We start from the raw sequence: 14,705 nt of genomic DNA on the forward strand, positions 1-14,705 counted from the left end.
AGCTCTGTGTATACGCACACTGGGAACAGGCTCCAGCTGTTCTTCTGCCTCACTGATCTCCGACTCCGAAGGCAGCTGATAACTGGCATATGGCCCTGGCCCCCTCTCTGTCTCCGACACAGAGCCCTCATCCGAGCCTTCCCCAGACTCCAGGACTGGCCCATCTTCCTCCCCAACTTCCTCACTCTCCGAATCGGCTGCCAGCTCTGCTGGCGGGCCACAAGATCTGCAAACCCAACTCTCTTCTAGCACTGATGATGTTACCTAGTTGGGTCCTGAAACGTCTGCAAGAAAGCCGCCAAGCTCAGAGAGCACCAAAGGATCCCATCGTTCAACGCTGAGTTATAAATATTCTGCCGGATTTAATATGAGTCGGTCCCCGGGAGCAGAGGTTTAACTTTTGGACTTGTTCTAGAGCCCATCCTCGGGGAATAGAGCCGAGGTGGCGCAGTGGTTAAATGCAGCACTGCAGGCTACTTCAGCTGACCGTTATCTACAGTTCGGCGGTTCAAATCTCACCGGCTCAAGGTTGACTCAGCCTTCCATCCTTCCGAGGTGGGTGAAATGAGGACCCAGACTGTGGGGGCGAAATGCTGACTCTGTAAACCGCTTAGAGAGGGCTGAAAGCCCTATGAAGCGGTAGATAAGTCTAACTGCTATTGCTATTTCTTTTTTCTCTTTCCAGATTGTGTGCACTGGGCTATCCTATGCGTAGCATTTATGTGGCATCTGGAGGGGCTGATAGGATCTTGTACCCTCATCCTGGCGCACATTAATATTATCTTCAAACATTACCTCCAAGATTTTCACCCAGACCTTGTATAAAAGTGATTTTTTTTCAAGGGGCAACTGGGATTTCTGGTGTTTTTTTTCCTTTTGAAAACGTTTCGCTTCTCCTCCAAAAAGCTTCTTCAGCTCTGACACGACAGTGGATAATGGAAGGATTTATCCTCCTTTCAGACGGCTGGTCGTTTGCATACTTTTTTAGAGAGCCGTTGAGGCCGCTTGGAGGCTTCTCTGTGTCCTCGGGGGTCACCTGAGTGGTGCAAATAAAATCTGGAGCCTTCTTGGGACTGCTGACTGTGTTGTAAACTGGAGATAGTTGATGTTGTTGTCCGGCCTCCAGCGGTTCCTTTAAGGATCTGTGGCCTGCCACACTCTCTCTTCTAGCTTTGTCTTTAGTGTGCGTATTCATTAAGGGGGTGGGAGAATAGCAAGGGGTAGAATGTGTTGTTTTCCAAATAAAAAAATTCCTTTCTAGAAGCCTCAAGGTTAGGAGGCTTCTAGAAAGTATTATACCTGGGTACTTGAGAGACCGCCTGCTGCCAATTACCTCCCACAGACCCGTTAGATCTCACAGGGTCGGCCTCCTCCGGGTTCCGTCCACCAGCCAATGCCATCTGGCTACGACCCGGGGGAGGGCCTTCTCTGTAGCAGCTCCGGCCCTTTGGAATGAACTCCCCGCGGAGATCCGGACCCTCACCTCTCTCCAGGCCTTCCGGAAAGCCGTCAAAACCTGGCTGTGCCGGCAGGCCTGGGGTTGATGAGTTCCCTCCCCTCTCGACTGGTACGGCTGTGTGATTTTCATGTATTTTTAATTATGTGTATTGTGTTTGTTTATGTTCCCTTTCCCCCCTCCCCTGAGTTGTTCGCCGCCCTGAGTCCCTCCTGGAGAAGGGCGGCATACAAATAAACCAAATACAAATACAAATTATTCTTTGTCTCCGCACCTTTGCACCTGACCGGAACCAGCTGGGTGGAGATGCCAGAGTGGAAGGAGAAGATTGGACCATGGGATGGGGTTTGTGGGTATGGGGACAAGATCATGAACTTTCGAGTGGGTGGAAGTTCTCCAGAACTGGGATTCCACAGTACGATGCCAACATGTCTTGATTTATTAAATTGGAACTTTAAGGATAGCTCTGCCTTGGACTCTGATTTAATTCTGCATGATATTTGGAACGCTGACAGTTGTATTGAGCCGAGGTGGCGCAGTGGGTAGAGTGCAGTACTGCAGGCCACTTCAGCTGACTGCTATCTGCAGTTCAGCGGTTCAAATCTCACCGGCTCAGGGTTGACTCAGCCTTCCATCCTTCCGAGGTGGGTGAAATGAGGACCCGGATTGTTGTTGGGGGCAATATGCTGACTCTGTAAACCGCTTAGAGAGGGCTAAAAGCCCTATGAAGCGGTATATAAGTCGAACTGCTATTGCTATTGCTATTCCTCCCCGCTCTGTTGAAAGAGGGGTGTTCTTTGACCCCTGTTTCAAAGCAGCGGTCCTCTCTTGTCCAAAATGTGGACTTTGCCGTCTTTCAAAAAATGGCCTCTGTTCTTTTAAACGCAGCTGGACTGCTGGATCTAGTCCCGGTGGGTTTCTTCCATGTTGTGCCATGCGGTTGTGAAGTGGCTGTTTTGTTTCCCCAATCTCCAGATCTCCACACGTCTCACTGCATTTGTACTGCATAGACCAGGGAGCCTCAACGGCTCGCTAAAAGGATGCAAATGACCAGCTGTCTACAAGGAGTGTAAATCCTTCCGTCCTCCGCCATCCGGGCGGAGCTGATGAAGCTTTTTGGATGAGAAGCGAAACGTCTTCGAAGAAGAACCAGAAAATCCAGTTGCCTGACAGGAGGGTGGGGAACAGAAGGATTTATCCTCCTTGCGGACAATTGGTCATTTGCAACCTTTTCAGAAGGTCGTTGAGGCCACTTGGAGGTTTATCTGTGTCCTCGGGGGTCACCTGAGTGGTGCTTCGTGGTTCCTGTAGTCTGCAATGTTTTTCCCCCTCTGGAAATCAGTTCCAGGATGCAAACGACCAGCTGGAATATCAATCCTTCCATTCCTTGCTATCCTGTCAAAGTTGAAGAAGCTTCTCGAGGGAGAAGCGAAACCTCTTCAAAATTAAAAGAAAAAGAAAACAAGGCAGGCCAGTTGCCCCCCCCCCCCCCCCCCTGCAAAAAGCACCTTTGGGACAACCAAAGCGTGGATGACAGAGAATATCGACAGATTTTTGCTACTCGTATTTTTCAGCGTATAAGACGCACCAAGATTTTGAAGAGGCAAATTAAAAACCAACGTTTTTGCTCTCTGCAGCCCTCCTCAAAACGGCCCCGTTTTCTGTCAAAAAAAGCGAGGCACGCAAAACCTTTAGGAGACTTGTAGAGTGCTCCTGGGGGCTGGGAACGAGCAAAAAAGGACCCATTTTTCGTGAAAACAGGCCCATCTTTGGTTACAAAAAGGGGCATGCATAGCCTTTAGGAGAGCCAAGGTGGCGCAGTGGTTAAATGCAGCACTGCAGGCTACTTCAGCTGACTGCAGTTCAGCTGTTCAAATCTCACCGGTTCAGGGTTGACTCAGCCTTCCATCCTTCCGAGGTGGGTAAAATGAGGACCCAGACTGTGGGGGCGATATGCTGACTCTGTAAACCACTTAGAGAGGGCTGAAAGCCCTATGAAGCGGTATATAAGTCTAACTGCTATTTAGGAGGCTTAAAAGAGTGCCCCTGTAGGCTAGGGAGGGGGGCAAAAATGAGCAAAAAATGGCTCATTTTGCTCATTTCTGCCCTCCCCAGCCCCCAGCTTTAGCCATTTTGGTAAAGGGGGCAGAGTTTCGGGAGGCCAAAAATGCTGTATTCAGTGTATAAGGCGCACCCAGATTTTCACCCTCTTTTTTTTGAGGGGAAAAGGGTGCGTCTTATACTCAGAAAAAAATACGGTAATTTGAGATGAAGACCCTTCGAATGGAGCGGGAGTAGGAATGGATTTCCAGAGGGGGGGAAAATTGCAGACCACGGGAACCATTAAGCCCTCGTCAGCTGACCCCGAGGATACAAATACACCTCCAAGTGGCCTCAACGACCCTCTGGAAAGGAGCCAAATGACCAGCTGTCTCCGAGGAAGATCAATCCTTCCATCCGTCGCCATTCCGACAGAGCTGAAGAAGCTTCTTGGAGGAGAAGCGAAATGTCTTCAGGGGGGAAAAAACTCAGAAAGTCCTTCAAAGAAAGCACCTTTGGGACAACCAAAGATTTGATGGCAGAGAATCTCCAGAGCCACCAGGGCCTTCCAAAATCCAGGAAATTGCTCACCATAATCAGCACCGCATCATCGTACAGTTCGGCGATGCGCCCGGCCGTCTTTTGCGCCAGGGAATTAGGGCTGCAGGAAGGAAGAAAGAAAGGAAGGAGTAAGAGAAACTCTGGGAAGGAATGAAGTCTATCCCTTCTCCTACCACCTCCCCCTTCCCCTCTTCCAATTCACCTTTTGTCATCCATCCCAGAGTTGGCCTGGTAATAACCAGCAAGGAGTAAATCGGACTCTGAGCTCCAGGAATCCACCTGTAAAGGACACAAAGGCCGAATTTGGCAATCTGTGAGATCTTGGATAGCGTTTTTCCCAACCTTGGTCCCTTTAAGATGGGTGGACTTCGACTCCCAGAATTCTCCCCTCGTGGGAGAATTCTGGGAGTCGAAGTCCACCCATCTCAAAGGGACCAAGGTTGAGAAAAACACAATCCTGCAAAACAAATCTTATAAGATACATCGCTGGCTCGGTTCACCCATCACGTTAAACCACCGTTTCTTGAATCTATATAGATATATATAAAAACGTGTGTGTCTCTGTGTGTGTGTCCCCCAACATAACTCTGGAACGCCTGGGGCAATTTCAACCAAACTTGGTACACAGATGACTTCCTCTCTGGAAACAAATACTGTGGGGGGTAAGACACCCCTAGTGCCCCTCGTGGTGTGTGTTCTGTTAAGATACAGCCTGTTGTGCTTTAAAATGGCTTCTACTGTTCTGCCGTAAAATGGCATCTACTGTGCAACGGAGTTGAGTTGCCATGGTAACGGCTTCACAGTACTCCACAACGGGGATCCCTGTAGTAAGGGGGAAAATCCAACATTAGAAATTATGTTTGGTTCGGACATTTTCCCCTCTATAAATAACAGGGCAACGTCAGGTTCTCCGCTAGTAAGGAATGTCCCAATGTATGAATTCAGACTTTACTTTGGCTGCTCAGCATAGTGCTCAACGTACGACCCCAATTGAGGCCAACATTTCTGTCACTAAGCAGGTTTTTGCCCTGTTTTGCGAACTTCCTTGCCGCGGTTGTTATGTGAATCCGTTAATGGCCCAGTTGTTAAGTGAATCTGGTTTGTCTTTCCTGATCAGGCAGTCGCAAAAGGAGATCACCTAACCCAGGGATATTGCCACCGTCATAAATATGAATCCCTTGCCAAGCGTTCGAATTTGGATCGTGTGAAACGGCAACGATGAATTTAAGTGTGGAAAAACGGTCGTAAGTTCCTTCTTTTAGAGAAACTTGAAACTTTGAAGGGACACTGTTGTGGCTCAGCAGGAGCCGTTGGAGCTGCCACCAGACTCCGACAGCGAGGGGCCCTATGAGTCGGCTCTGGAGGATGTGGAGGACCCTGGACAGGGTCCCGACTCCGAGCAGGGCGCAGAAAGGCTGGTTGGCCACCAGGAGGCGCCTGAGCCTTGGACCAGTGGGGAGGAGACAAGGGAGAGTGAGACGGAGGCCAGTAGTGAGTTGTTCCTGGATGCACGCCATCGAAGAGGTAATAGGCGTCAGGAACAGTTGCGCAGTTACAGGAGGTAATTGCACTCAGCTGGTGGTCATTAGGCTCCTCTCCAGACTATAAAAAGGACTGCTTGTGCACACGGCCCTCTTTGCAGAAGTCAACACAGGACCGAATGTCGGAGAACATTATTGTGAGCTTGGCAGGCTGGATTGCTGCCAAGCCTTATCTGTGTTTATTGCTGCCCAAGCTTGTCTGTGCCGGTGTGCTGCCAAGGACCTGTCTGTCTGTTAATTAAATGCCGTAACTTATCTTTGACTCGGAGTGTGCCTGGGTGTGGAACGAGGGGGGTCAGAACAGGACACTAAACAAATGGTTATAAGTCAAGAACTATCCGTATTATATTTTGCCAAAAATATCCGAAACAAGCCACCACTCAATATCCCAGCTCTGCTTATAGGGGAGGATGGGAGCTGGAGTCCAACCTCGAAGATGGGGAAGGTTCACGTAAGAGGTTTAACGGTAAAGGTTCCCCTCGCACAGATGTGCTAGTCGTTCTTGACTTTAGGGGGCGGTGCTCATCTCCGTTTCAAAGCCGAAGAGCCAGCGCTGTCCGAAGACGTCTCCGTGGTCATGTGGCTGGCATGACTCAATGCCGAAGGCGCACGGAAAGCTGTTCCCTTCCCACCAAAGGTGGTGCCTATTTTTCTACTTGCATTTTTTTACGTGCTTTCGAGCTGCTCGGTTGGCAGAAGCTGGGACAAGTCATGGGAGCTCACGCCGTTACACGGCGCTGGGGGTTCGAACCGCCAAACGGCTGACTTTTCTGATCGACAAGGTCAGCATCTTTGCCCCTGGGACATCGCGTCCCTATTAAGTACAATGTTTGGGGCAGGGCAAAGGAGGCATTATGGAGGTTTGGTCCCATTTGACAGGACTCCACCAACGTTGAGAAGTCAAACCTGGTTAAGGGCCACCTCCAGCATCACGGTGAGCGACAGGTTGCTGTGGAAAAGGGGGACGCAGTCCGTGATGTAGAGGCATTCGGGGGGCCCAGCCGTCGGCCGGCGCTTTGGAGCCAGGAGAAGTCCGTTCACCGCCACGTGGGGGTACCGAGCCGCATGGAGGCACATCTTGACGTACACCCGAGGCGAGATCTCCACTTCGCCCATCCTGCCGAGCAAAAAATGTTTTGGTGCGATGCTGCTTGGGCCAGAAACGAGACCTCAAGAGGCCATCCTAACACCCCAACCTCTGACCTCCCAAAGTGCTAGTCTTCCCAACCATTGATCCTATGGCTGTAAAGCAGGAGTCAGCAATCTGCGGCTCCGGAGCCGCATGTGGCTCTTTTATCCCCACTGTTGCAGCTCCCTGTCACCAGTCGGCTCCACAATTGATAGGGTTAGGGCTTTTGGTTAAGACAGGTAGAGGGAAAAGGAAGCCGTGATAGGAGGAGACTCTATGGTGGGGGAACCGGACTTCCGGTCGGTTCCGGGATTGAAGAGGGGGCTTCCGGTTAGGACCTTTGTGGCCCTTTTGAGTGTTTAAGGTTGCTGACCCCTGCTGCAAATGATAGGAGCTGTAGTTGGCCCCAGCTGGATAGGACCTTGCAGCCGACTCACCTGAATTCTTCAGAGGTTCCTCTCTTCTTCCAATTCCACAGCCTCCTTGGGGTATCCAAATGGGGAAACGTGACTCTGGAGTTGCAAGGAGAACATCCAGTGATATAAAATTAAAATGTAATACATTATAATATGAGATATATGACATATAACAAAAATGCTAAATCCAGTTCAGATATGTGGCTGACAGTGTGATGAAGATAATATAGGATTACTGTTCCTGGGGGCGGAGCCTGTCGCCGAAGGAGCTCAACGGAGCCCCTCTCAGAGTTCTGGTCTGTATATCTAATTAAGATCAATAGATATCACCCCTTTCTGGCAGAAAGGGGCAGGCAGAAGCTCAGGTGCTAGGATTTATTCGTAGTTCACAGCCCTTTTTCTTTTTTTTTTGGGCTGCGAACGGAGAAGAGATCCAGCGTAACTGAGCTCTTATCTCCAGCCAGTTCTTCGCAGCTGCCTTTTTGCAGCCCTAGACAGGCGATCCCCCCCCTCAGGACAATGATAAATTGCCTAAAGCAACTCAAGGCTAACACGAGCGGGTCTTACTCCTGTGATGTTTTTTTTTTTATAACTATCTAAACACCAGCCTTGTTTTTCCTTTGAAACCTCTTTGTTCAACCGGTTACAAAATGGCGTTTTTACTGTGTTGGTGATTGATGACGTAATTAACCAGCTTTATCTCCCCGGAGACTGCTACTCATTAACAAGCAAAATCTACAAATAATTTATTGAGAACTGACCAAGTGAAGACACTGTTTATCTGTTTATTCTCAGCTTTTATCTATAATGCCTCCCAGGTCTAAGCAGGCAAAAAAATCCCCCCCGCATGTGCTTAAAGAACTTGTTAGTAAATCGCTGCCTTTGCCTCCTACACCCCCTACTGGAGATTCCTTGACACAGGAGCTTCTTTTTCAAATACTCAATGATTTTAGACAAGAAATTAAAGAATTTGTGCTGGATTTATGCGACAAAATACAGACTAAAATTGCCCAAATAAAGGTGGATATGTTTGAAGCTATGTCTACTCTGACAGATTATATCGAAGAAATGGAGACTAAGCTGGAAACTTTGGAGGAGGCTAATTCTAATTTGACTTCCAACATCCAAGCATTACAACAAGAGATCAGAGATACTCAAACACAACTTACAATGATAAATTATAACAGAAAAGCGTCTGCAATAAGAGTCAGAGGACTGCCCGAAAAGAAAGGAGAGAACTTGAAACAGACGTTTGTAGAAGCTTTCAGCCAAGCGGTGGGAGGTCCGGGATTCAATTTTGATTGGAATATTCGAAAAATCTATCGCCAGAATTCGTGTGTAGCAGAACAACGACAGTTACCAAGAGACATAATTATATACTTTTTCACAAGAGAATCCAGGAATGCGATCATCCAAAAGTTTTACAACAACAGGCTCCGAATCGATGGCCATGATTTGTTTGTCTTTAAAGAAATTCCGCTTCAGATGCTGCAAGCAAGGAGAGGCTATACTTTTTTAACCCAAGAACTTAGAAATCGTCAAATACAGTATAAATGGGAAGCTCCAGTTGGAATCACAGTTACACTCGAAAATCAAAGATTTCGTATTAATTCTGTTTCGGAAGCTCGGGACTTTTATTGTAAAACTCTGAAGGCGGGGCTTCTTGACTCACTCGGAAATGCGGAGGGACAAGGTGAAGGAAAGACAAGCAGCAGTTCACTTGGTTATAAGAAGGAGGGAGTTGTTCTCCCCCTATTGGAGAGGCAGAAGAGCCGAAACTGAGGATTTAGCCATATTTTCAAAGCAGCGGGACACGTGGTCATAAGGCAGAGGGTTGCCTTCTCTTTCCGGAAGGGCAGAAGAGTAAGGAATGTGGATCCAGCGATGTCTTTAAAATACTTTCTAAGCTCTTGGACTGATTAAAATTTTAGGATTTCTGTTTGGTGTGAAATGGCAAAGCTGTGTACCGATGGGGAATGGAAAGAAGCATTGCCTATTTTGGACAGATATTATACGGGACTTTTATAGGACTTATTTGAATTTCAATCCAAACTGCGCATGAATTGTTTTCTGTGAGGAAAGCAGGGACTAAGATTTATTTGAAATGCGGTTTGGGATGAATGGAGTCGGGAGGAGTGGGGCAGAAGGGAAAGTGGAGCGGGATATCGATGAAGGGATCTTGGGATTGAATGAAGTGGTGTGGATTTTGGGCACATATTTTACGGATTTACATGCTTGAAGTATAACATAAAAAGCTCAGGATTTTAAAGTGAAGAGCGAGATCCTAATCTTATGGAATTTGGGCTTGGGAGGAATGGAGATGAGAAACGAAGGGTAGGAAGATGAGTAGCGAAAGTATGATTAGACTGCTCTGTATTTGAAGATAAATCGATTTTTGTATAAACTAATATTTGAATATAAGGTTAAGAAAGGCTATCTGGAGAGTCTACAGGAAGAAGGGGGTAAATATCAAAGAAGTAAGGGACGAGGACAAAATATAAATGGAATGATTTACACTGTTTAAATTTTAAGAATGATGGGAGGCTGAGCATAATGCAAAAGATTTTTAATTTTTTTTATTTTTATTTATTTTTTCGGGTTTTTTTTTTTGGAGTGTTCTTTTTATTTTATTTTCATTATTATTGTTAATAAGATATTTTAGAAGGTGAATGGTACTGAACTATGCCGGGTGTGGGACCTGGGAAGTCGGAGGGGATTAGGGAGGGGGGTTCATTGGGGGTGGGTGGGTGGGTGGAGATATAGTTTCAATATATAGAATAAGAAGAATACACTTGTATACTGTTGATCCTTATCTTTTCTTTTTATTTTTCCTCTTTTTTTTCTTTTTTTTTTTTTAGGAATAGAGAAATGCACCAAAGTGAGAAGTAGAGGAAAGGAAGAGGGAGAAGTAAGGAGGGAGGAAGAGGGGAATGTAAGGAGGATGAGAGGGGAAGGAGGGTGAGGAAGGTGAGAAAGGAAGATAGGAGGGGAAAGGGAAGTAAGAGGGGTGATCGTTGGAGGGAGAAAGGAAAGTTGGAGGGGGAGAAGAAGGGGTGTATGAAAGTGATAGGTTATGAGTTGTGTTTAGGTTGGGGTTTTTCTTTTTTTATTATTATATTATTATTATTGCAAATATTCAGTATATAAGTGAATGTACAAAATTGAAAATGAAAATGAATAAAACATTTAAACACCAAGATAATATAGGATTACTATAGTAAGGTAAAGGCTCCCCTCGCACATATCCGCTCGTCGTTCCCGACTCTAGGGGGCGGTGCTCATCTCCGTTTCAAAGCCGAAGAGACAGCGCTGTCCAAAGACGTCTCCGTGGTCATGTGGCCGGCATGACTCAACGCCGAAGACGCACGGAACGCTGTTCCCTTCCCACCAAAGGTGGTTCCTATATTCCTACGTGCATTTTTTACATGCTTTCGAACGGCTAGGTTGGTGGAAGCTGGGACTAGTAACGGGAGCTCGCTCCGTTACGCGGTGCTGGGGATTCGAACCGCCGAACTGCCAACCCTTCTGATCGACAAGCTCAGCGTCTTATCCGAGCCACCGCGTCCCTATAATATAGCATATCATATAGTGTATACAACGTATAACATCTAGTGTATAGCGTATTGTATTAGTATAGCATAGCATAGCATAGTGTAGTTAGTCCTTGACTTATAGCAATGTTGTTCAAGTTACAACAGCACTGAAAAAATGCGATGAGTTGCACTCTTACGACTGCTGCAGCTTTCCCACAGTCATGCGATCAAAATTCAGACCCTTGTGAAACTGGCTCATATTTATGAGGGTCACAGTGTTTTGCAAGAAACGTCAACAAGGAAGCCAGTTGTGAATTGGATTAAAATGGAAAAAATGGATAAGAATGGAATCACCAAAGAGGAGATGCATCATATAATGGGAATTAGATAAACTTGATAAATGTGATAGAGATTATTAACCATGTTAGCGTTAACTGGATCAATATCAATGGAAACTTAAGTTAAACTTGTTCATATGTCATAGAGAAATGTTTAGATGGAACAAGAAAGAGAGATGGAGGCAGAGATAAAGGTGAGGAGTGAGGCATTTTTTGAATATATGTTTGAACAATATTTTACAATTTACAATTTACAAATAGCAGAGTTGGAAGGGACCTTGGAGGTCTTCTAGTCTAACCCCCTGCCTAGGCAGGAAACCCTATACCGTTTCAGACAAAATGGTTATCCAACATCATCTTCAAGACTTCCAGTGTTGGGGCATTCACAACTTCTGGAGGCAACTTCTGTTCCACTGATTAATTGTTCTCACTATCAGGAAATTTCTCCTTATTCTAAGTTGCTTCTCTCCTTGATTAGTTTCCACCCATTGCTTCTTGTTCTACCCTCAGGTGCCCTGGAGAATAGCTTGACTCCCTCTTCTTTGGGGCAACCCCTGAGATATTGGAAGACTGCTATCATGTCTCCCCTGGTCCTTCTTTTCATCAAACTGGACATACCCAGTTCCTGCAACCGTTCTTCCTATGTTTTAGCCTCCAGTCCCCTAATCCTCTTTGTTGCTCTTCTCTGCACTCTTTCTAGAGTCTCCGCATCTTTTCTACATCTTGGCCACCAGAACTGAATGCCGTATTCCAAGTGTGGCCTTACCAAGGCCTTATAAAGTGGTATTAACATTTCACGGGATCTTGATATAATAAGGATTACTTATGTTTGAGAAATGTGATAGAGATTATTAATATTGTGATTGTGAATTGGATTAATATGAACGATACCCAGAACCAACTCTGTTCACACCCAATATAAATGGGTAATTTAAAAAATAATAATAAAAATATATATTTAAAAACAACAACAACTGGGTTACTAACTTAAGAGCTGCAGTGATTCCTTTAACAATTGCAGCAAGAAAGGTTGTAAAATGGGGCCAAAACTCACTTAATAAATGTCTCCTTTAGCAACATGAGTGTTGGGCTTAATGGTGGTCATAAATCAAGGACTAATATAATCATACAATATAAATATGATACAATAGAATAAATATATTAATCATATAATATAATATCATGTAATATAAATATAATACAGTACAAAACATAATATAATAAATATAACATATAATATGATATGATGATATAATACAATATAATAAAAATATATTGTAAAATATAATATCATAAAACTATAATATAATATAATATAATATAATATAATATAATATAATATAATGTAATGTAATATAATATAATAAATATAATAAATATAATAATATAATATAATATAATGTAATGTAATGTAATATAATAAATATAATATAATATAATATAATATAATATAATATAATATAATATAATATAATATAATATATAATATAATATAATATAATATAATATAATATAATATAATATAATATAATATAATATAATATAATATAATATAATATAATAATATAATATAATATAATATAATAATAATATAATAATATAAGCCCCAGCAATCCACTAAACTCCCCCGTCCGGATTTTAAATTGCTCCACTCACGCCGTAGTCACAGACTACAACGCCCATCACCCACAGCCCACCCGAGGATGATGGGTGCGGTAGTCCCGCGCACACTTACCCCCTTTCGCCGTCTCTGCGCAGGTGCCGGGCAAGCTCCGCCCAGTGCCGAATGTCTCACTGAGCGCCTCCAGATTGGTCAAGCCAAGATCCAATCAGAGCCCAGCTTCCGCGACCGCCCGCTTGTCTTTCTCTCGCGCTCATTGGGCGCGCGCTCGGCCCCGCGCTCTGATTGGCCGGAAGTTTTTTTTTTTTCCTTTCAACGGACTCCCCCCTTAACGTTCTTTTGCCACATCATGTGACAAGCCACAACATCGTCTCCCTTCGGTCATTTCCGGCCTTCAGTTGACCTCTCCCTCTCCTTCCTCCTCTCCCAAATGCCGACGAGAAAACGTCCGCTCTATGTGCCTATGGAGATTCTATGATTCTGGCACTCGGGATTTCCCCTGCAGAAAGAGGCTCGATCATAGAGGTAAAATACCTAGAAGGACTGCATGTACCTGAAGTACTATCTGTACTGATGTTTCCTCTTCCTGTCCCTTCCGCCGTTTCGGAACCATAGAGTAGCCTGCCAGAATGGCTTCCTTGGGCAAAAACCATAGAGTTTGATAGCCCCTAAACACACCCCCCCCTCAAACCCATCAACCACTGCTCTGAAATGATGGGAGTTGTAGTCAACCCAGACTCCTACAAAGTGTCAATTTGTGGTTCTAAATGCCAACAGGTGGAGCTTTCTAAAGCATATTGTCATAGCTAGAAAAGCTGCACCTGTTGAGCTTTAGGCCTGAATGAAGTTTTCACAAAATAGGTTTAAATCCCTCTTTTTAGTTATTTAGACATTTAATGTATGTCTAGTGCATTTAACATATGGCCCAAAGCTTAAAAATGGCTTAATCCAGTCACTTATGAACTAAAGAGGAAGCATTTGCTTCTTCCCAGTTCTCCACTATTTCATTTAAATCAGTATTTTTTTTTCCAACCTGGGTAACTTTCGAAGATGGGTGGACTTCAACTCCCAGAATCCCCCACCCAGCATGGCTAGCTGGGGAATTCTGGGAGTTGCAGTCCACCCATCTTCAGAACTGACCAGGCTGAAAAAACACTGCTTTAGAATGAGGGTTTTTATATGATTTCTAAGGACAATTACATTTTTCAAAGAACAGAAATGGAAGACGGTTTCTATAACCTTAACGTCCTATTCCCATTTTGCTTTTGGCATCTTATTAGTTAAGACTATTTCAGGGTGCAATCTTTTTTTTAAAAAAAGCATTTCTAAGAATTGGGCTAGTCAAAAAGCCGGTGATCCTTTCAAGAAATGGACACTTTCACTTCCTAACAGATCCCAACAGCTAACTAATGTTTGAGGAAGGATTGTTTTAATCCACCCAAAAGCTACTTCCTTATTTTGCCATTCTTAAAACTACTCGCAGACAGTTGCTTCCACTACGGTGGTTCTTAGTGGAAAGGAAATATATAAGTATTTCTATTTTAATATTCATCAGGAAAGATCAAAGGCAAAAATAGCTTTGGCTGTATTAAAAGGAAAATTAATTAGAACATAGCAATAGCAGTTAGACTTATATACCGCTTCATAGGGCTTTCAGCCCTCTCTAAGCGGTTTACAGAGTCAGCATATTGCCCCCAACAACAATCCGGGTCCTCATCTAGCTATTTTTTTGAGACAACACATTCATCAGACACCTTAATTCAGAGGGCAGTATATTTTAAAATAATCTTGTTTCAGGTTCCCCGTTAGTGCTTTTTTTTTTTCTCAACTGATTGTTATACTGAACACAGTCAAGGATAATCTATATTAACCTGATTTGAACAATTGCCTTGATTGTAGCCTTGATAATGGATGTTGTGTATTCTTACCAGGAAAGCTCTTTATAAAAAAATGGGATTGGAAAAAAAAATCCTGGTTGAGAAAGATTTCCTTCCAACCTTTGCCTACATCAGGGATGCAAAAACCAAATGTGCCAAAACCGGAATGCGTGCGCATGGGCGTGCACCAGAG

At 44.5% G+C, this 14,705-nt stretch overlaps 1 protein-coding gene across 2 annotated transcripts in view; it reads right to left on the minus strand.

The window, feature by feature from the left end:
• Window positions 1-12,823, minus strand: part of EMC9 (ER membrane protein complex subunit 9) — a 19,123-nt gene extending 6,300 nt beyond the window's left edge. The window contains exons 1-5 of one of the 2 annotated variants that reach the window (XM_032237255.1): window positions 12,750-12,823; window positions 7,165-7,240; window positions 6,505-6,715; window positions 4,260-4,336; window positions 4,088-4,157 (exon numbers count right to left, since the gene is read on the minus strand). In XM_032237255.1, coding sequence (XP_032093146.1) covers window positions 4,088-4,157; window positions 4,260-4,336; window positions 6,505-6,714 — 357 coding nt within the window. In that variant the 5' untranslated portion in view covers window position 6,715; window positions 7,165-7,240; window positions 12,750-12,823. Of the gene's footprint in view, window positions 1-4,087; window positions 4,158-4,259; window positions 4,337-6,504; window positions 6,716-7,164; window positions 7,241-12,681 lie in introns of both variants that reach the window. The other variant, XM_032237254.1, reaches the window with a different exon arrangement.
• Window positions 12,824-14,705: the final 1,882 nt, after the last annotated feature.

This window comes from Thamnophis elegans, chromosome Z (genome assembly GCF_009769535.1).
Source record: "Thamnophis elegans isolate rThaEle1 chromosome Z, rThaEle1.pri, whole genome shotgun sequence".
Taxonomy (NCBI): domain Eukaryota; kingdom Metazoa; phylum Chordata; class Lepidosauria; order Squamata; family Colubridae; genus Thamnophis; species Thamnophis elegans.